General features: G+C 32.7%; 2 protein-coding genes and 1 long non-coding RNA gene across 6 annotated transcripts in view; 1 reads left to right on the top strand and 2 right to left on the bottom strand.

Annotated features, from left to right (window-relative positions):
- LOC123716240 (hemicentin-2-like) overlaps positions 1–22,015 on the top strand; it is a 126,190-nt gene that overhangs the window by 89,747 nt on the left and 14,428 nt on the right. The window lies entirely within an intron of this gene.
- LOC123716241 (protein TRACHEARY ELEMENT DIFFERENTIATION-RELATED 7A-like) lies at positions 2,319–4,176 on the bottom strand. Of its 3 annotated transcripts, none has more exons than XM_045671887.1 (3): positions 4,026–4,176; positions 3,211–3,866; positions 2,319–2,552 (listed from the first exon to the last, which is right to left on the bottom strand). In XM_045671887.1, coding segments are annotated over exons 1-2 (651 nt in total). In that variant the 5' UTR covers positions 4,027–4,176; the 3' UTR covers positions 2,319–2,552; positions 3,211–3,216. The 3 variants fall into 3 exon arrangements, with proteins under 3 accessions (XP_045527843.1, XP_045527844.1, XP_045527842.1); XM_045671888.1 differs by lacking the exon at positions 2,319–2,552 and adding an exon at positions 2,865–2,968; XM_045671886.1 differs by lacking the exon at positions 2,319–2,552 and having other exon boundaries at positions 2,865–3,866.
- LOC123716242 lies at positions 10,326–16,880 on the bottom strand. Its single transcript, XR_006754528.1, has 3 exons — positions 16,751–16,880; positions 14,720–14,912; positions 10,326–11,084 (listed from the first exon to the last, which is right to left on the bottom strand). It is a non-coding gene; the product is annotated as an uncharacterized LOC123716242 (long non-coding RNA).

The raw sequence follows: 22,015 nt of genomic DNA, 5'->3' as shown, positions 1-22,015 counted from the left end.
TATATCATAAAGCATTTTTAGTTTATTATACCAATTCGAAATTATATTATATTCATAGTTAAGACAAGACAACGTCTGTCGGGTCCGCTAGTAAATCAAAACGAGATAAAAAAAATAATAATCTTACAAATCCATTAATACTAAAACTATCTAAACTAAAAAAAATACTAAATCGATATTGATACAGTGAACCCATTTATCGAACATCCTATCAACGTAGATGTAGGGATACGATATCTTACGGTAATAGTACTTTAAATTGACTCATCTCATTGTCAAGGTTAATGTTATAATATTCATGGGAAAAGATCTTGAAAGCTGAACTTTAGCGCAGAAAAGGTTTTAAAGAAAGAAGTTTTGTGATGTTTCACAAATAATTCGGAAAATAAGAAAAAAACAAACTTTAAATATGTTTGTAAAATAAATTACGGTAAACTGTTTAATTTTAAGTTTTCGTATGTCGGACGATGTTAAGGGATCAAACCATTTTTTAGTTACCAACAGCTGCGCGCGAGGTGATCTTATGACTGTGAGACAACAATCTGTTTATGTGTGCTACACATGCAATCCTTTGATATGTTCCATTTAAAAACAAGGCAATTAAGGAAACAGCTTACAGGCATGAATGTTATAATAAATTTTTATTTATTGGCTGATATGTCAAAATTCATAGTTAGAAAGGTAGCTTTTTTTCGTATTAATTATAACTTGCGATGGTGTAGTAAAAACATTGTTCTAAACAGCACAAGTTTATTTTCTTTCAATACATACAATATTTGTATGTACTAAAAATTAAGGTTTTCAAAATTATTTTTTAAATACTTGTTTTAAGGCAAACTGCCGTACCTACCACGAGTAACTCCATCAGAAGGGTTGAAAGCATTACTGGCTTTGTTAAGACAAAAGTCATATGGTTAACGATGATTTTATTTAGATCTGCCTGCTTGGAAGAGCATTGCACTCCTTCATTTTCCAATAAGCTATTAAATTGTATGTGGAAGATATACCAGCTGTTCACTGTCTGTCATCGGTTGGTTTAAACATTTAAGATCTCCATAAGTAACACTTGTTTTTGTGTTTATACATTTCGCTTACATTAGTCCTAAGCTCTAAACATCCTGCATTAGTTACAATTTAGTTTATTTTTACACCAGCTTTCTTTAATTTTTTTTAGGAGGATTTAGTCCAAATAATTGTTTAATGATTTTCTGAGAATTAGAAGAGATCAGTTTAATTTAATGGAACGTTTTGTTGGTTGTATGAACTATAAGTCATTGATTTATTTATATAAATGCTAGTGAAATTAAACTAAACTGTTACTAAGCATCATTATACATATTATCATACATATTGCCTATATTATAAATATGAATGGTACTTCTAAAAAAATGTGTATTTTCATTTTATCGCCACATTTCATTGGCACAATTACCCATGATATATAAAGATTATGTTTTTTATGGAATATGAAATTTCAAAGTGTTATTTAACAAATAGGGTTCGAAGTTTGTGAGTGTAGTGATTGTGGATCAAACTTGACGATCAGGATTACTGAGTACTGTTGGGGTGCTAATCCCTATATAACAATCATAAAATGGGACCGGACCGGATACAAACTTCGTGAGTCCAGGAAATTTCGCCGTCACATCGTTTCGCTAATTAAGCGTAACTTATGAATCTACATGAATTATTTAATCGTTTAGGTGATTCTGCAATACTTTTATAAAATTTAATTAAGGTTCTGGTGATATATCGTACAAAAGTGGATAATTTCTCTGTCGATTTCACCGAACCATTGTGATTTAGTAAGCGCATAGCTTATAGTCATAGTTGGATTATCTTATATATATATATATTGAATTTATAGTGTATAGAATACGAAAAAGTATCATATATAATTTATACTCTGTTTATGGATTTTGTGGTATCCGGGTATCACCATTGGGATAATAAATTAATTTAAATAATATATTCTTTGATTAGTTCAAAAATATTTAGGTATATCGCCTGCAATACGTTAATTTGAAAAATAACTCCATCCAACCAACTCCAACTTTTATCATACTCTCATTTGCACATACATTTATCATTTATCTCACATTAATTTAGTCGTTATAGTTAGTCCTATCTCTATAGTAAGTACTTAACCATCCTTCACAATATACCTTGTATTTTGGTAAAAAGATTTTAATTATACGGCGTTATACTTGCTCTAAGAATCATGCATTATACCAAACCCATTCCTGAATTATATTATTGCCTAAGCCCAGAAATCGTATTTTTTTATCTTTGTAGTAGACAAGTAATTAATACATGTATTCTGAATATAGTTGATGACCAAAAACAATGATCATTTTATTTTGAACAGACAAATCACACTTGTCCACTCCGAATACCAACGACCACGTTGAACCTTTTTTCTTTTACCAGTTTGTGGAAAGGCAAAATCGGAGCTATTTTTGATAGTGACCAGTGAACCGAGAAGTATTGTTCAGTTTTTCCCATTTGAATTCAATTTTTGCGGCAGTATTCCTTAAATTCAGGTTTTTGTTCTGTCTGGTTTTTCCGAAATATAAACCGATCCGTAAAATAAGAATAAAATTTTAACATACATGTAGGATACTTTTCTCTAAGTATATTGAATCTCATCTGCGACCTTATGCGGTTTAAGATTATGTATGTAAAATTAGCATAATATGCAAATGTACAAAATGATAACAGGCACGAAAAGATTAAGAGACCGTTCGACTTTTAAACTGCTACAGAAAACAGTAATTAGACATTCAAAATAAGAAACAAAAGCTATGAATCTCAACACGTAACGACGTCATTCATATAGATTGCACAAAGTTGAAAGAGCATCAGACTTTAAACTTTTTATTTGCCACAGAATCGTTATTCTTCATAAACCGTTCCCGCCGGGACGCTAATTCAGCACTGCTGACACCTGCGGACGTCCCCGGAACTTCTGTCGTAAAGCAGGAAATGTCACAATGGAAGGCTTAACTTTATACTTTAATCAAATACTTTTACGTCGCCGAATTTAATTTTCATAATAATATTTAAAAAATTTGAATCTTGCTTGACGTAAATTAATAATTTTTGTATTAGACGTGTTTTATCATACATATTCAAAAGAACATTATATGTGACTTATATAACTACTTAATAACATAACCTTAAAAATTAAGGTGTTTTTTAAATATTTACTAAAGTTTAATTAGGCCTATTTTCATGACCATCCGTAGCTGCTTTCGGTTTTCGTTGTGGTCCTTTTTTGGTAGTTGTTGTTGGAGGTGGTGTAGTTGTCGTTGTTGTAGTTGTCGGAGGAGGAGGAGGAGGGGGAGGAACTGTCGTTGGGGGAGGAACTGTCGTTGGAGGAGGAGGAGTTGTCGGTGGAGGAGGAGGAGAAGTTGTGGGTGTCTGAGGAAGAGGACTTGTCGTTGTCGGAGGAGGTGGGAGTGTTGTTGGTTTTAATGGCTCAGTTGTCGATTTTTCTGTCGTTGTGGTTGTTGGTGGAGCTGGTGGTGGTTCTGGTGCCGGTGCAGGTGCTGGTGTCGTGGTTGGTTTTGTTGTAGGTACAGTTGGCAAAGGTAAAACTGGTGTCTCCGGTGGCATTGTTATTTCTGTTGTCGCCTTAACAGTAGTTGGTTTATGCGTTGTTGAAGATGGTTTATGTATAAGTTTCTTGACAGGTTTTGGTGTTCCTCCGAGTATAATCTTCATAACGCTGAGTGGCATCCAGTGACCGGGCATGTCTGACTCCACCGGATTTGCTATATATATCAGGGTATCGTTTTCTGGATTCGGCCATTTTGCGGTAACCATCCTTACAAGAATGATAAATGGTATAATTGTAGATGACACTGATAAAAAAAAATATATTATATAGTAGGTTCAATTAAATATGCATCACTATGTAATGATTTAAATTGATATTATCATTTTAAACCTAATAAACTTTATTACGTATCTGTAACCCTAAAAATCTTAGTAAATGTTACCAGAAATTACCAATAACTTACTTTGTTCGCAACTTTATTATTAAAATGTTTTAAATTTCTCATGATATTTGATTTCACTGTTGCATAATTCGATAAATACTCCAGTCACATTTATAACCAACTCAATTTTCTGATTAAATTAAGCGCGAATCTTAATTGATTTTTCAATTTCTTTTTAGTTAATTTTTCGTAGTCTTAATTTTTTTGTTCTTATTTATTTTGATTTTGACAAAAAATATGTAAAACATATAAATTGTAAATTCATAAATGCTTGGATTATAAAACTTAAATAACAATGGCGTAGCCAAAACTAAACTACTGTATCGATAAGTGGAATCTATTAAGCCATTAAAATAAAGAATCAAACCTAAATTTGTAGCAGTATTTAATCCCTGATAACAAAAGATCTACGTATGGATTATGTAAATACTATCGCGTTGACACCCGTTAGTTTTCTTTAAATAAAAAAATATGACTATTAAACATACTGCAATATCTTAAATGATACTTTTACTCAAATCGTTTATACAATTAATATGTAATTACTGAACCCTGTTCATATTATTCCTGTTTGACTAAACGAATATAATTTAACAGCTTCTTAGCTTCGTAATGAACACAAATAATCGCCTTACAACAATTAATATGTAAATGTTATATAATTGTGTCCGATCCGACATTAGCAGTATTTGAAGGGTATTATGTTGTCTACCAAGGTTTACTATCGTGCTTAGAGATGCGACATCACATTAACGAGTATTTCTAGTATTTTATTTTCGTTTTCTTAAACTTTGTAAAGCATAAATGTTATACGAAGATAATACAGAGATTAAAAATGCTATAAATGGCAAATTATTTTTTTAGTGCGTGATACATTCTATAAATTTTTGGATTAAGACGTCTAGCAATGTTTTCTTTCACCGTATGAGTTGCTGTAATATATTAATTAGCTAGAAGAATCTTTTGGTACCGAGATATTGCTATTAATTTACCGTTCATATATTTTATTCGCTAGTTAACAGAGCTTTATTTTAATTAGAACTCAACGTTCCATCGTTAAAAGTTTCTTCATACTAAAAACCAATATTGTATAAGAGGATGTTTTCTGTGTAATCGTGTTGTTATTTATATTTATAAGAATTAAAGTTAATTAAACTTAAAGTTTATTAAGTATATTAGGTAAATGTAATTCTGTGTTTTTTATCATGGACTTAGGAGATACCAAAGTCCATGATAGGACCTTTTGAGCCTATTTTGACTCTATCAGCCACAGATGCTTATAAGCTTGAGTTTCGCCACCTCGTTTCAGTGATACCTCAACTGTCAAATGTTGTTCAAGATTCAACGCTATTGCCGGAATAGTACTCTACACGTACGTAGTTATTAAGGTACGCTTGGAATAGTGAGGGCTCCTTCGGAGTGGGGTGGTCGAAGTCAGTTTAAAATATCTCAAACACTACGCATTTCGATATTCCATATTATCCAACCATATATAATATACCAGAAAATCCTATAAAAATACAGAAGGTTTATACTATATAGACAGTAGTTTTATTTAATTCTGGAAGTGTTATGTTGTTAAGCAACTTTTCCATGAATCCAATAGAAGACTTACAAATGATAGCAGATACTTTTATACTTTCTTAGATCAGTTATAAACGTCTTAAAAAAACAATAATGCTAAGGATCAGAGCACTTTCATTTATTGATGTTTAACAATAAACTCACATAGTATGTTCATTTCATTAATATTATGTTACGTTAAAACTATACTACGGGATGGTTCCTTGTAGACTATTATCTATAAAGGGTTACCATAAAGTTGTGTGATTCATTACGATGACTATAAAAGAGAAGAATACTAATATTTAGAGTCGTTTTAAGTCTTACGCTTATATTATATTAACTAATTGCGAGAAAACACAACTTTCGTTAAATCCGTCTAAAAATCGACGGTTCGTTACAATGATGACTCATATTTAGATATAGAAACAGGCCTTTATTGACAATAAAAGTGGACTATTTTGTACCACTAAAAGTGACCACCAAAACCTCGACCCTGGCTCGCAAGCTATCGTTGAAATCGAGTTTGCCTTTGTATTTCTAATTTAACTTATGATTAGAATATACCAAATGCACTTTTTATAACAAGGACTACATATAGATTAATATGATTTGTGAACGTTAATGTATTATATTCACCGATTATCGTAAAACTTAAATCAATACGGATATAAACTGTATTACGACCACTATAACGCTAACGTATAAGCAGAAATTTCATATTAAAATTTTCATATAATACAATGACATTCCGCGCGATAATAATATTTTATCTCTCCAACATAAAAGACATTTAATATGACTTTTTTAATAACAGAATTTGTTTTTGTGTACATAATTACCTTAGATATTAATAGCATTCATTCAAGTATTATATACGCTTATTTGAGATCATTTTCTTGAGGTTTAGACACATTGTTATTTCTTGTATGTGATAAGTGATATCGATATCGATGTTGCATCAGTATATCTATTTTATTGCTCTTAGATTGATAAAAATAAATAAATATAGATGTCGTGATAATTTTATTCAAACAACTTTGTCGGCAAAACGTTTTTTTTTAAACTGCCTGGTTTCCAAAGTCCTTATATACAAACCTAGTCCTACAAATAGCCTGTACATTTGCTTGGAGAAAAATATATGAAAACCTATGTATAACAGTGCAATAATTTAATACTAATAATTGAACAACAATTGTGTATTCATTAAATGAATTACTCTAATGATAATTGACTTATTTTTTTAAGTATAAAAAAATAGCTTTTAATAATAATGCTAATGTACTTAGTATCCTAGTAATAATAGCATTACCTTCTTTTATTTTACCTGAAAACAATAGATTTTATTTTACGACTTCCCCGGGGTAAGCGATATTTAAAAATAATAACAATTAATTAGCAGTTCAGCACCTTATTTTTGGCCTTTGATTGCATAATTGTTGCCTTTTTTTCTATTATGAACACATTGTAACAGTTTTTGTTGATGTTTGTGTCGTATACATCCCAGGCTCCTTAAGATATCTATTTACGTAGGAGCTGGTATAGAAATTCTTTGGCCGCGATTCGAACAACTACTAGATCAAAATTGCTAGTTCATTTTCATGTTTAATGCATATGTAATAGTTTGTTTCGTCTAGACATCTCGTTAAGTAAATAAAACGTATGTCAACTCTAATGCAACAACATTTTTGAATCGACTTCGTTTCGAAGCAGTTTTCACGACATTCAACACGACGTTTTTGAATGAATCCTTTCCTTTTGATTCTCAAACAAGATACGGTTTCCGCTCGGCATGTTTACTGATACTTTTTCCTATACTAAGATATCTCAACGATCTTACAATATTAGGATGCATTGAATTCTGTCGGATAACAAGCGCATAAACATGACATTTTACACATACAACTTCTTCAATGAACAAGATAGGAATCTTGTTAACAATAATAGACTTGTTAAAATGCAAATTGCTTTTGAAAAATACAAATGTGACCTTTATGATTTAAGCTTATCAAGTTTAATTTCAAGAACTTAAGAATATATTATTCCGTATGTGCGGATTTTGTCTTTTTGATGAAATTAAAGAGCAAAATTGGATTTTTTTTCAATCCTTTATTAATTTCATTTCATGATGTCATTTTATTATGTTATTATATATTATTAACATATATTGATGCAATTTTGACTTATGTCAAACAAGGGTACCGAGGTACCCATCAAGATATATCTCCCTGTACTGAGATGACATTATGGAACAATAAAGGCCAGATTGCTTTAGCACAATGGACAGTATTTCAAATGGTATTTGGGTTCTGCCGCCCACCTGTGACGCGTAAAGAGAAGTTATGTATTCAATTTAGTTCAAAAGCATATTTACCATTGCTTCAGTAATGAATAGACATTGCAGTATTTCTAAGGAACAGGATGTAACGAAAATTATACTGAAATATGAAGATTTCAGGGAAAGCTTTTCATGCCTGAATAACCCATTTCGGTTATTAAGACTGACTGTTTATTACGTTTCGGTACTAAAAGTGATGAATAAATTGAAATTGAATATAAAATGTCTCATTGCCACATAAATCATGTGTTGATTTTAATTATAATTTTGAGTGACTTATGAAACCCATAGTGGAATAGTTTTGTGGGAACTTTTAGGAAAGTAACAAATGACACTACGTATATACGTTTACGGTACGCTTTAAAAATATACCAGTAATACCAATATAAAAACCATTTACCAGAATAATAAAAACAGTTACTACCATTCCAGCCATAAGGTCTTTCAAAAACGAAAATGCATTTTTAAATTAAGTAATTCCTAGTGGGGTTTCAACCAATTCTGGCTTTAACAGCATTAACAGCCTTTGTTTTTCTAACGGCACGCGGCCGCCCCGATCTTTTTTGGTCATCGACAGACCAACAGTCGTTGTATCTGTTTATAGTACGATATACGAACATACATATTTCAGACACCTCAAAACCTTATATATGGATAAATATATCCATATATATTATATATATCCATATATACTTTGTGCAAGTCGATCACTACAATCCTATTTTCTTTAACACCCCATTCAATATTGTACTTTGATAATGAGCACGAAAAAATATGTGAAATGGCGCAAAATCGAAAGAAGTTTTCGAAATAATATACTTGTTTCAAATTAAAAATTATTAAACAGTTGAAAAAAATGCATTTTCATTTGTAACAGAACTTATGGCTAAACTAGTTATTATATCACTTCCTATTAGATTTGGTTAACATTTCTTACTTTGCATTATATAACCTTTTTTGCAATAGCTGCTTCAATTCAATTGATGAAAAAACACCTTATGGCCTAAGTTGTCAACCTATGTATAAAAGTTATTTGTTGTGACAACAAAATAGGATCCATGTCGTAAACTCCACGGGTGGTCCAACCTAGGGCTGCCAACATAATGTAATATTTTTCTTATTAGTTCGAGATGTCAAAATATCTATTTTATATAAATCGTTTTCTTGTAATTGTGGTTGCGTACCTCGTATCTAAGCGCTTTCGTAAAAATGAAACGCCTTTTTTATGTAATAGGAGGCAAACGGGCAGGAGGCTCTCCTGATGATAAATGATACCGCTGCCCATGAACACTCACCTAGCTCGCAACTGCGTTGCCGCCCTTCAATAATTGGTACACTCTTTTCTTGAAGGACCCTAAGTTTAATTGGTTCAGAAATACTTCACCTGGTTAGCTTCCACATAGGGGCAAAAACTGCCTTAAAAAACGCTCAGTTGTGGAACGACGAATGTCGAACGTCGAGGTAATACGGATGGTATTTTGTATTCTGTCTTGACGTCCGATAATGAACCGAAGCCTCAGACCTTGGATTCGATACACTGTTAGTCAATTTAAAAAAAATTACGCATTAGGAATCAACTAATTTTTATGGAACGCTGTACGGTACCTGGTTATTTGAACAATACTTTGTAAGATTAGTTTCAGGGGCTTTGATAGTTCTATATTTCACCCCTTTTTAGCTGACACTTAAATAAATAAAACTATTTTATACACTTTCAATGTAATACTTCTAACTAATGATAAAATACACACAGTAATAAGTAATATGAATTGAGCATTTTTAAATTGTTTACTTTGGCCTTACTTTTTCTTTGTAATATAATATTGCTCTCATAAAAATTGTCTGTTATAATATATGTCTAAAGCTTAAATATCAGAAGCTACGGTTACGCGATACCATTATCGCGAAACTTGGGTTTGACATTATTATAGAGACTTTTCTTAAGCGACACGCTGTGTCAGCAACTGCGCGGGCTAATGCTTCTGGCAACAAAAGAGGAGCGACTGGACCTCGTGGCTTGAGAAATAACAAGAATTTGATTACTTTATTTTCTATGGTAAGTCCGTGTGTGAATGATAGGAATGTATCGTATTAATATTTCTTTAGGCCCGTTAGTAATTAGTTTACACGGTTACCGATCTACACTTTACATGGCTAGGATCGGATTCGGATCATTTAATAGTTGACCACTAAGTCATATATATAATCGTATAAATTGACTTCTTCAAACAAAAGTACATTTATCATATGTATCAGAAAATTGTATTAATGTTCAATTAAGATTTTAAAGAAACTAATATGAGCCATGAATTAAGCTGCCCTCCCACGCTCTGTTACCTTAGGACCAAATTAATCACAGTGACTTTTTCACCTAAAGCTATCGATCTAGTTGACCCATGACTATTGTACACCTACGTGCGTAAGGCGGTGAACACGGTGGTGGGTGGCGGCAGGTTACAAAGTGTAACACAAAGTTCCAATTACAGTAAAACTACCACTACCTCTATAAGGCCTTTTTTTCTTAGCTTAGCCTGAAAACAATCAATTAATTTTGGGATCATGCCTGTTTCCACAAAGTTTTCTTTACCTTCTCTACCTTTACGATACCTAAATTTTTCGTAGCAGTGTCAATTGTTTGTTGAGAAATAAATTTCCAAGTGAGTTTTGAACTGACGATCTTGAGGTTGTAAATCGAGCTTAAATATAACTTAAATTAAATAGTAAAGTAGATGTTATAGAAAATATATACACTACAATGACATTTCAGTTTGCTTGTAAAATTGTGTTTTTTCTACAGATTGAGTTAAAGACCTTAAGCGTTTCATCTTTAATCCTAATTTTGCTATTTGTGGTCGCTGCGTTAAGCGACCGCTGTCAAATTTTATTAAAGGAGTTTAAGAGACAATTTTTGGTCTTCGAGTAACAGCTTTGATACCGCTTCAATGTTCTTCATTTACAGTTTCAAAGTATAATGATGTAAATAATATAAACTTATAAGAATTACACCTCATTGAAACCTGGACTCTATGTGAGGCACAATAAGTTAAGAATAAATTTTTGTAGTCAGTCCTAAATAATTAGAAAGCTGTGAGCTTGATTTCTTACTATTACCAACCGTTATTGCATTTCTTAAGTATAATATTGAGTTATTTTCCATGAAGAATTCGAGTTTCCCAAGCCTGTAAAAGGTAAAATTATAAGGCTGAAACCCATTAGCCTATCATCAAGACCATTTTACTGAGAATACTATATGCGTAAAATCAAAAATTGATGTCTTCACCCAGATTATCAAGTCATTATCAGACTTTGAGTTTTAGCTGTACATCATAAGGTACAATACTGTTTGTGGTGCGATAAGTTCATTATGTACTTAGGCGGTTGAAGGCAACGCGTCCATTTCTGATTATTCACGATTCACCTGAGCCCGATGAGATGATTAAATATTTTAATTTTATTAATTAAAACCTATGTAAACAATAGAAATAGTTTTAGTAATTAGTAGTAATTTACCTACTGAGAATCTCGTAAATTGAGTTGATATCTTATAAAATGAAGTGTGTTAAAACTTATAAATGGCGCCGAAGTTGGTGCATAAAGAAGTTACTGGCAACACACCTAGAAAAAAAATCGAGGTAGTGCGTAGTTACCCCGCGTGCAAATATCAATTATATATATATATATATTTATGTGGGAATTTAATAAAATTGTTGCGAGGAAACCAGTCTTAGGGCGAGATACAGAGTCAGTCAGTCAGAGTCAAAAAGTAGTCATGGGGATGTCAAAAACGTATTGGGTTACAAATAGGATGGTGAAACTTAGCGCTCCTCTGTAAATCTTAGTTAGACATGTAAAAATATATCTTACCCTAGGGTAAAGGTAAACTAAAAAATATGGTATTCGTCCGTCACCTTTTCCTGGAACTATTTCCATTATAGAGTGACGGAACTGCATATAATTGGTTTATCTAAACACCATCGGACTAACCACTTTCCATTCATAACGAGATTAACATATTCCAAGCAGATAGTGCCTGCAATTAATCCGATACAGATCTGGTTGTTGCCATTATAATATTACTAAAGCCGAGGTCTTGTATCTAATGAAGGCATATTATAGAAATCTCTGTGAAATTAATGATAGCTTTATTATGAATTCTATGTACACTTGCTTGTACCCGGATTATTTAATTGAGTAGAGAGCAATGCTCCAGACGTATGTTTTTATAAGTCGTTTTCGTGTTCTGTATGCTATGTTGGCTTTAAATAGGTGTGTGTTTCTTCTGGTTAAAAGCTCTTTTTTCCATGGCTATTCTTGCAATGGTGTCTGGGTTACATGGAGTCATTAGTCATTATGCTCCCAAGGTACTTGAATTTGGTAACTTGCTCCAAGGTTGTATCGTTCAATTTGATATGTTTGCGTGAAGTGGGTGTTTTTGACGCTTTGTTGAATTTAGATTAAATGTGAAATGATCGCCTATTAAATTCTAGGCTCAGTGGTGACCACCAGTCCCCAAATTTAAGAATATACTTTTGTATGAACGTAATACAATATGTTCAAATTCTTAATTACGATTGTAAGCTGACTGAGTTTTTCAAAACTTTATTTGTCTAACAACAATGCGTAATACAGCTGACGGTTAAGCGGATAAGGTTGCGGGGACTTCTTAATGAGTAAATCTCCAACGGGCTCAATATTCTTTTATCTTGAGCATTTGTCCGATTTCCCTGTGCGCCGGGATCTTTCTACCCCACCGGAAGAAAAGTCGATCAGTTACGCGGTAGACTTTTACATCTAAATATAAAATAAAATTCGATAAAAATACATCTATCTAATCATCAAAAGGTTTTGAAATTTTGTCGACCCGATTCCTTAAAATAGATCCTACGGTTGAGGTAAACGGTTAAGATAAGGAAGAAACTTTGATAACAAATTGTGTTAATTAACCAAAGTATTTAGGGAGAGATTTAAATTGGTAACGACAAGTTTGGGTCCACTAAAAGTCACGCGAGGAACCGTCAACTTAGTTTTATACTGACTCGTAAACCCTTTAATATCATGTCAATTATTGTGATTGACATTATGTTGTCAGTTTGAAGTCCGTCATGTGACCTGGCATATATTTTTACGTCCGTTCCCTTTCAGTGCGCCAGCTAGCTTACCGACCCAAAACAATTCTTGTTTTGCAAGAAATTGAAACTAACACCGAGCTGTAATACGACGACGACGTTACATAGAACGGCGGACACATGCGGTCACGCAAATGAGAACTTTGCTTATATTATATTCAAATATATGTTTTCGTCTATCGAACATCAAAAATCTATTAGAAATTTAAAAAAAACAAATGCAGTGGAATCTCGTTAACTTATGGGACTTAACAAGAACTACGAGATACATATGATTTTACTGTTTAAATTTTAACTTACAGAGGCAAGATTTCTATGTGTATTTTTCGGTTTGTTGAGTTAGACTTTAGTTTTGTCTCTCTCTCAAATTTAAGAGCCGGGCTCTCTGTCTGTGGATTAATCCTCACTCAGTTTTGTCTTTCTTTTTTAGTAAGAGTCCATGTTTCGCTACCGTAGAGAGCAATGCTCCAGACATATGTTTCTATGTCGTTTTCGTGTTCTGCATGCTATGTTGGCTTTAAATAGGTGTTTCTTTTGGCTGAAAGCTCTTTTTTTATGGCTATTCTTGCAATGGTGTCTGGGTTACATCTGGAGTCATTGGTCATTATGGTCCCAAGGTACTTGAATTTGGTAACTTGCTCCAAGGTTGTATCGTTCAATTTGATATGTGTGCGTGAAGTGGGTGTTTTTGACGCTTTGTTGAATTCGGATCTTAGTATTTTAGGGCCGAGATCATCTGGTTTCACGTCCTCTTCCCTTTCAAATGTCGTCCTCGCTTAGTCCCTGTCCCTCATATAATCCTTCTATGTATCTTTTCCATCTCTCAACAATTTCCTTGCTGTATCTTTCCTTGTTCGTCTAATATTGTTGCACTTTGCGTCCTGTGTGTTCTGTCCAGTTTCTTTATTGTGTTATAAGCCTTGTCCATATTACCCATTTTCATGAATTTCTCCACCGATTGCATTGACGGCACTTTAAAGTTATCTTGTTTGTTAGTTTTCTGTATGTATCTTTACTTGCTTCGTCTGTTTTGTTTTTATATTGTCTTCTCTTCAGCATTATATCTATTATCTCTTTACTAAGCCATTTCTTTTTCTTTCTACTAATTTCTCTTTATTTACGCTTTTTACTGCGCTGTCTTTCATTATATCTCTTAGGTTTATTTTTTTCCTTTCAGAATTTTGTTTTGACCATGATGTTATCTAGTTGGTATCTGCCGATATTCCCCGACATTTTCGACCCCGTTGGTTTATATTTTTTACATATTAAAATGAATTATATATTAATTAAGTAAACTGAAAATGTATGAATGTATTCACGTCTGCAAGATAAAAAACAACGAATTAGAATCCCCGAACCCGAACCTTCATTTATTTATTATTTCGGAGTATTCCAAGTATGACGTCATTATATTTTACCAACTACGACTTACAGAGTCTCCGTTTTGAAATTCGAGTTATAGAGTATAAATATGTATTATCAATACTTCGTAGGAAAATAACATTTTGTTCGAGTTACAAAGTCTAAATAATTCGAGATACCGTGTATTAAGAGGTTCAGCGGAAGAGAATAGTGAATTTTTCGATTTACTGAGGATTCCGACTGAATGAGGTTCGAGTTATCGAACTTTGGACAACGACATGTTTAAAAATATGCATTACTTACTATATTACTCACTTATAACTTACCAAAAAATGGTATGATTCATTTGTGAGTCTAAAAATCATTATTGATAAACTGATTTGTATTAAGATGTGACTGTCAAATTCTTACCGCGATTCATTAATCATTTTTGTGACGTAAATAATTACGTAGCAGATGCCTTTTTATCACGGACATTACTCAATCGTTTTGAATATTTTTAGTCTGTCAGTCTGTTTTCTGTAAGAACGAAATTAAACATTTAAAGAAATTTTTGTCAAGACTATGAATTGTTTGTTGACCTGATTGATAGTGGTCAAGTAACTCTTGAATTTTCTGTTTGACCAAAATTGCTGGACAAACACAAAGAATAAACACTCATGAGTTTTGAGAAACTACGATCAGAAATGTATTACTTGTTTATATATACGTGTGATTGTGAATATGATAATCATTGTATGATTGTCACATGCTGTACGGTTTCTATATTACGTAGGAGTTAAAAATATGGATATTTACAAGTTGGAACCTTAATTTTATATATGGACCATCGGTATCGCTTTAATTTGGTTGTAGCATGATGTTATAACTTAACCTTCCTTTAACTAACCGACGCGAAGAAATTTTCAATTTAATCCTGTAGTTACTGAGATTAGCGCGTTGAATCAAACGAATTCTTCACCTTTATAATAAAAGTATGGATTACATTAACGATTTGTGAACATCACAACTACCTAGTAAGAAAAATTGCATAAAGTTTACATTAATGATATTTGGTAATTAATTAAACATGACTGATTAAATTCTCTAACGAAGATTTACATACTTTATCTTCCTAAAAGAAACGTTACCCTTAACATTAAAATATGTGTATTTACGAACAAAAAATAATGTACATTTGTCAAATGGGCAGGTTGTGAGCATATTCACCTAGTCTCTAGTTTCCGTGCTATTCCTAATCCGGCCCTGGGCGTATGCATCTCAAACCTCAATCATACGCAACTTATTATAGAAGGTGTCTCAAAAGAAAGTTCATATTTAGTTGATCGATTAAAAAAATGTAAGTCGTGTATCAAAAAGTGTTTATTAATTATTAAAGTACACATTTTGGGAATTTGTTTCTTAAAATAATACCGTCCAAATGTAGACCCCCGCGTTCGCAGCACTCATTTAATCAAAAAATAAAATGCTCGGCTACGGCACGGTAGGTGGACTGGCTCAGTGATGGCTGCAATTTCGTGACGGATATTTTGTTTCAATTGCGCCAGAGAAGTCGGTTTATTATCGTAGACATTAAAATTAAGATAACCCCATAAGAAAAAAATCCATAGGGGTTAAATCAGGACTCCGTGGAGGTCAACTTATGTCGCCTCTCCTGGAGATCACTTTGCCTTGAGACAATTTCACAAACTCGTGGCAGAGACGTATTGGACGTGTGTGACGTTGCTCCGTCCTGCTGGAACCATGTTCTTTGGTTATAGCCAGGAAAGATTTTAAGTTCAGGCACCAAGAAGTCTAACATTTTCACATAACGCTAAATAAATAAATGTAAACTTTCTTTTGAGACATGTAATAATCAAAAGAGTTTGAAAATGCATCTGTCCCGTAACGGAAAACATGTTTATCTATCAAAGTTTCCTATTACCCAAAACAAACAAGCTAACAAGCTTTCGTGCGCGTCTTAACGTCGTTATATCCCGAACTACCGTTTTACTATCAACAAACATTATGTCAGACATTAAGTGCACACCCTATTGTTGTGTCCGGGCTCCATTCACGTGAATAAAAACTAATTTGAGGTAGAGGTACACTATAAATAAGATCACCCTTTAAATTTTCTCAATAATTATTTGATTCAATATATTCAATTTTAAAATTATATTATTATAATGGCATATAATTTAATTAATACTGAGATATTGTAATTGGGAAGAAACCTGATAACTTTAATTTCAATACAATTATGCTCACCCGTTCTTTCAATACTATTTGAATGGATAACAAAACGTTAATATTTCTGTAATTACAATTTAAGGATGTAATTTAAGTATATTTGAAATGAATATTCACTGCATCACCTTTATGTACATCCGTGACTTATTTAGTATGAAGAAAGTTATGACCTCGTCTCGCGTTTGATTGCTAATATACCAGCTGTTACTCAAGACACTGCTATGTTTCTTATGAACTAGGTTTTACTGCCACGATAATATAATCGTAACCATAAAGCTAGTTGCCGTGAAATTAGGATAAAATAATACTGTTTTAAAATTCCCGTCCGATATAAAAACACATTATAATTTACCTCCGACGTGTATTTTGACGTAGGTGGAAAATTCGTGAACTCGCGTGTTAAATCTATCACTAAAAAAAGGAATCTAATACGAAATCCGGAGTAGTGTTAAGCGTAGTGCATGTATTCCAATATCAAATGTACATTAATGCATTTTTGTTTCTATATGCGCAATTAGCATACGTACGGTACGGTCTTACGGTAAAGAAAAACAGTAAAAAACATGCACAAACATAAAAACAAATATATGGTCATAAAAATGCGTACCTATCAACTTTTTTATAGCATTATCGTCTTCAAGATGTCTTACACAAAACTTATTTCATTAAATCCTTTCTCGCTTATATTAATTTAATTAAGCTTTGAATCCGCATATTGATTCCTCACACCAGTTATAGCCTTGTATTGATTGTACATTATTATCGAGATAAATAAGATGTAGTCTATATGAGACTAAGAGATGTCGTTCCATTGTCGTATTACTCGAATCCCTGTTACAGTGCTATATTTGTCAGACAGCTGCAGTAAGCTTGACATGGATTTATACTTGAGCTTTTCAGAACCAGCGAGAAATGCTCTTAGGCTTTCATAAATTGTGTTTTATACTAACTTTATACGAATATATTTCATCTCATTAGCGCATTTCTTTGGTTTTATTAATAAATAATACTGTCTTTAGTATGTTTTGGCATCAGATTGCATTGTCTCATATCATTTTTCGTTCATAAGCTCTTTTATCAGCCTTATGAGCATCCTGGATTTTTAGGTTAAAGACATACATGTTTCGTTACGATACTTTTCTTTACCAAGAGAAAATGCAGTACTTACCGACACGTAATTCTTCACTGGAGATATCGTACATATTTCAAATTTAATTATGATTTTCGCTGCGACCAGAAGCGCTCACCTTCAAATTATGGCCTGCGTTATGATTTTCTAGTTATAATTAGGTATATTTAGAAAATATTTTTGGCCAGGTTTGGCGTATTTTTATTCAAATTAAGCAATTTATAATTTCTTTGGCGTAATACTTTTAGAAAAGATTTAATGGAAAATCGTAGGTGTCAAATGTAAGATGTCTTAACCTTTTTGCGTCCTTTGACTTTTCAAAGGCATTGTTAGGTACAACAGACTATAAAATTGCTTTCTTCTAAATGTTAATCTTAGAATTACATTATATATTTGTATAAAAACAAAATATAAATAGAATCGAATTTCAAAAATGTTTACTTTGTATCACCGGTCCAAGGTTAAAGATATAAACGACACAACACAACAATAAGATTTCATTTTAAGGCATACGTTTGCACAAACTAATTCTAATTCAAATGGACTAGAGTCAATTAATACAAACGGTATGTGTACTTGTCGTACCTCTTACTAACGAGAAAAAAGCCGCCCTGCTTTCGACCAATGGTACCGTACCAACTGCGCATAATGTTATATCCCATCGGTACGATCTCAGCGTCGTTTATAACAACCGGTATCCGTAATAACAACAACTTATAGCTTAATTAATTTACATCCAAATTGATTTAGTTATGTTTATTGTTCTCTGACATTTTGGTAGTGTAAAATAATATCCTTTTGTTTACTTTGTTGCTGTACTTTGCTGCATTACGAAACAAATCCATTTACTAAATTCAGCACTAATTGGCCATATATCAAAACAGGCTTATAATAAAAGGTACTGACGCTCTTTTTATGTTTGATTTTATCAACTTTTATTTTTTGCATTCACACATCCACACACGTTTTCTACGAGATTTTTGACATCCTTCACTGGTATCCTAGATGAAAGCGCCAAACGTACAATTTTTTTCTCTCAATCTCCTATATCATATAGATAAACAATCAGTGTTCTTACCTTATCCTATTATATATTTTGCCTTGCTGCGAACGAAGCCCTTCTTCTGGACTGTCAAGCGATTTTTCTCCTGCTTATCATTCTCCCGCTGCAGTGGCGCAGGCGTAAATGGCAGGGGACTTTCAATCGCCGCTGAGACGTTTGCCAAAGCAATAGGACATTTGGCACTGCAGACATGGTGGAACGCGGGCTTCTCGTGGATGACACCCATGTCTGTTTTTTCATTTTTCTTTCTAATGGATAGAATAAGAAATTTTGACACAATTTCTTCGACCAAAACTTTCAACCAGCATTTCAGCCGCTGGCTTTTTTAGCAGTGTAACTCTCATCCGCTACAGTCAGTCCTACGTTACGTTAAACACATATTTATATATGTAAAAATACTGGATATTTCATTGCGAAATTATGATAATTCACTCTTAGCAGTTTTATATCACAGATGTTCAAGAGATTACTATCGTGGGATTCCGACTATTCCGACTTTTTGGCTGATCAGTCACTCCCATTCCCCCTTCCCATTTTGGTCAGGTTTTGGATCAGAATCCATTGTTACGCAATGCTTGTGTTACGACCCTGCACAAATCGAAGATTAAATCATCCCACATATTAGGCTGCTATAGAACTTGCTCACACTTACTAGCCATATTGATTTTTGTCCTCACGCTACTTTTCAGTAGATGGCGTTAATAACGTAAACTGATTTCTACTTGGACCAATATCTTTTATTTAAATTTGTAATATAATAATTATTATGTAAAAAAATTAAACGTTTTTTATTTAGAGCAGCTAGTTACAAATCAATTTGCTGTAGCTCCAGTAAAAACACAAGCAGCGTGCACACTTTAAAAAATAATTTAAAATTATATAATAAAAATTATTCTTATAATATATATTGGAAATTGCCTCACATATTTTTCTAACTCAACGGCATCGACTTAAGTAAATAAATTTTGTTAAATAGAGAACATGTTAAAATAGCTATTATTTATATATTATAACTTTGAAAAATACTTGTAATTGTACCTAAAAGATAAAAACAGCAGAGGGGAATAATACAATTATAATAAATACTAATGATTCAATTGCTTATTTATTGTAAAATGAAGAATCAAGAATCAGGTAGCGTGTATTTTTATACTATTGTTACGAAGATGGGTTGACTGCAATGTTTCTAGATGTTTCCACTAGTTATAGAACTTTTCAGCAGGCTGAAATGTAATTAAATGTGAATTAAAGTAATTAGTAGACCGTATTGTGTGTGTGTAATTAGTGAAACTCTGCGAGTAATTTGCGGTTATAAAATTCCTTTTTGATTTATTTAAGAAATAAACCCTTGAAGAAATCTACGGCAGTTTCTATCCGATCCCCTAGCTCGTAACACTATACTGTTTCCTAATTAAAGTTTAGTGCATAATTGACTATGCTATATTTTCATAAACGTTATTATCGTTGTAGAGGTCGCAAGACATTACATTTTGTTTAAATACATGCGCCCGGAAGCTGGTTTAAAATAATCATATTTTAAGGAGAAATCTTTTTTTTGTTGGTATGCTATATACATATCTAATTGATTAATTGCATATTATTAAATATATCAATCAAACTATACTTTGTGCAAGTCTGCTTTGATGCATTTTATCTACGTCGATTTTATAATAATTTCGTTATAGTCACACTTACTAAACTCAAAATTAAACAAAAATAAAACTGTTTAATATATAAATGAAAAAAAAAATACTGTTTTTCTTGTATTACATATTATCTCATTAATCTTACTTTATGAACGAGTATAATTTTAATATTGAATTCTGTATCCTCTTAACTATTATTTGGTATGGGATACAAAAAGTTTAACAAAAGTTTCAGAATCGCTTATTTTGACGGCTAATCCGTTCAATTTAAGTTCGGTGTCGAGGTCATGGTACGAATTAGTCTGAATAAATACCGCTGTGGTCACGTGGAAACCTAAACTGGCTTGTTTATTCGACCCCATGGTATGAATAAGCGATGCCGTTCAGATGTAGGTTCTCATTCAGTTTGCAATAAGACCTCATAGTGGGCCCCCAGTACTGATTTGAAACTTGGTTACCCTTACTGCAATTTCTTTACTGTATTATTTCATTACGATTTTTCATGAATAATTTTTAAACAATTTTATCTCAAGTTATCAATTGGTATAAGATCTTAATAATTGAAAGATATCGGTTTGTTAATAATAACAGTTAAACCAATTATCAACTCATATTATATTAAAACGTAAATCTCAATTTTTCGTTTATGGTTATTTTCCGATATTCGTTTTTCGTGCTGTGCTATAAGGAGATAATATATAAGGTCTTTACATGTGAATTTTGTGTTTTGTATATGAGGAACAAAAATTGTTTTTTTTATAGAATATATTTAATTAATCAAAGTATGTACCATTGCTGCCTTTGCACTTTTGCAATCTTAAAGGTAGTTTATTGATACCTTTACTAAAGAAAATATTCGAACGGGAATTAATAAAATCTTTGGAGGCGGGTGCGACTGCATCATCAGAGTTGAATTTTTTACCTCGCAAGAAGAAAACAGCGTACCACTTCTTAAAAGGCCGGCAACGCACTCGCGAGCCCTCTGGCATTGAGAGTGTTTATGGGCCGCGGTATCACTTAACATCAGATGAGCCTCCTGCCCGTTTGCCCCCTGTTTTATAAAAAAAAGTTATCTAAGTTTCGAAAAAATTATAGTGTGTTGGAGCAAGATCAGGGAATAAGGTGGATGTTTTAGACATTCCAATTGAAGCTTCACTAATTTAGTAGCAGTCTGTTGTGCAGTGTGTGGTCTAGCGCTGTCGTAAAGCAGCACTGGCCTAGAGCGATTGAGCAGCTTTGGTTGTTTAGCAGATAGCTTTTTCATCATGGTTTGTAGTTGCTGTCTATCTATCTATCTATCTGCTGTAATACTGGCCAGATTAAAGAAAGTTATAGTGAACGAGCAATTTATAGTTTTTCGGAATCAGTTTTTGCTTGTGACACCATTTGGCTGGTTCGACTGGGTACAGCGATTCGATTATGGTACAGGATCAAATTTTCATCACAGGTAATGTTTCGATTTAAAACCTCTTCATTATCATGCCGGTTGAGTAATGTATCGAAGCAGTCAAGGCGCGTTTGGCGATATATTTCACTCATTTCGTGAGGTTTT

This window comes from Pieris brassicae, chromosome 11 (assembly GCF_905147105.1).
Source record: "Pieris brassicae chromosome 11, ilPieBrab1.1, whole genome shotgun sequence".
Taxonomy (NCBI): Eukaryota; Metazoa; Arthropoda; class Insecta; order Lepidoptera; family Pieridae; genus Pieris; species Pieris brassicae.
This window is presented reverse-complemented; position numbering and strand designations above follow the sequence as displayed.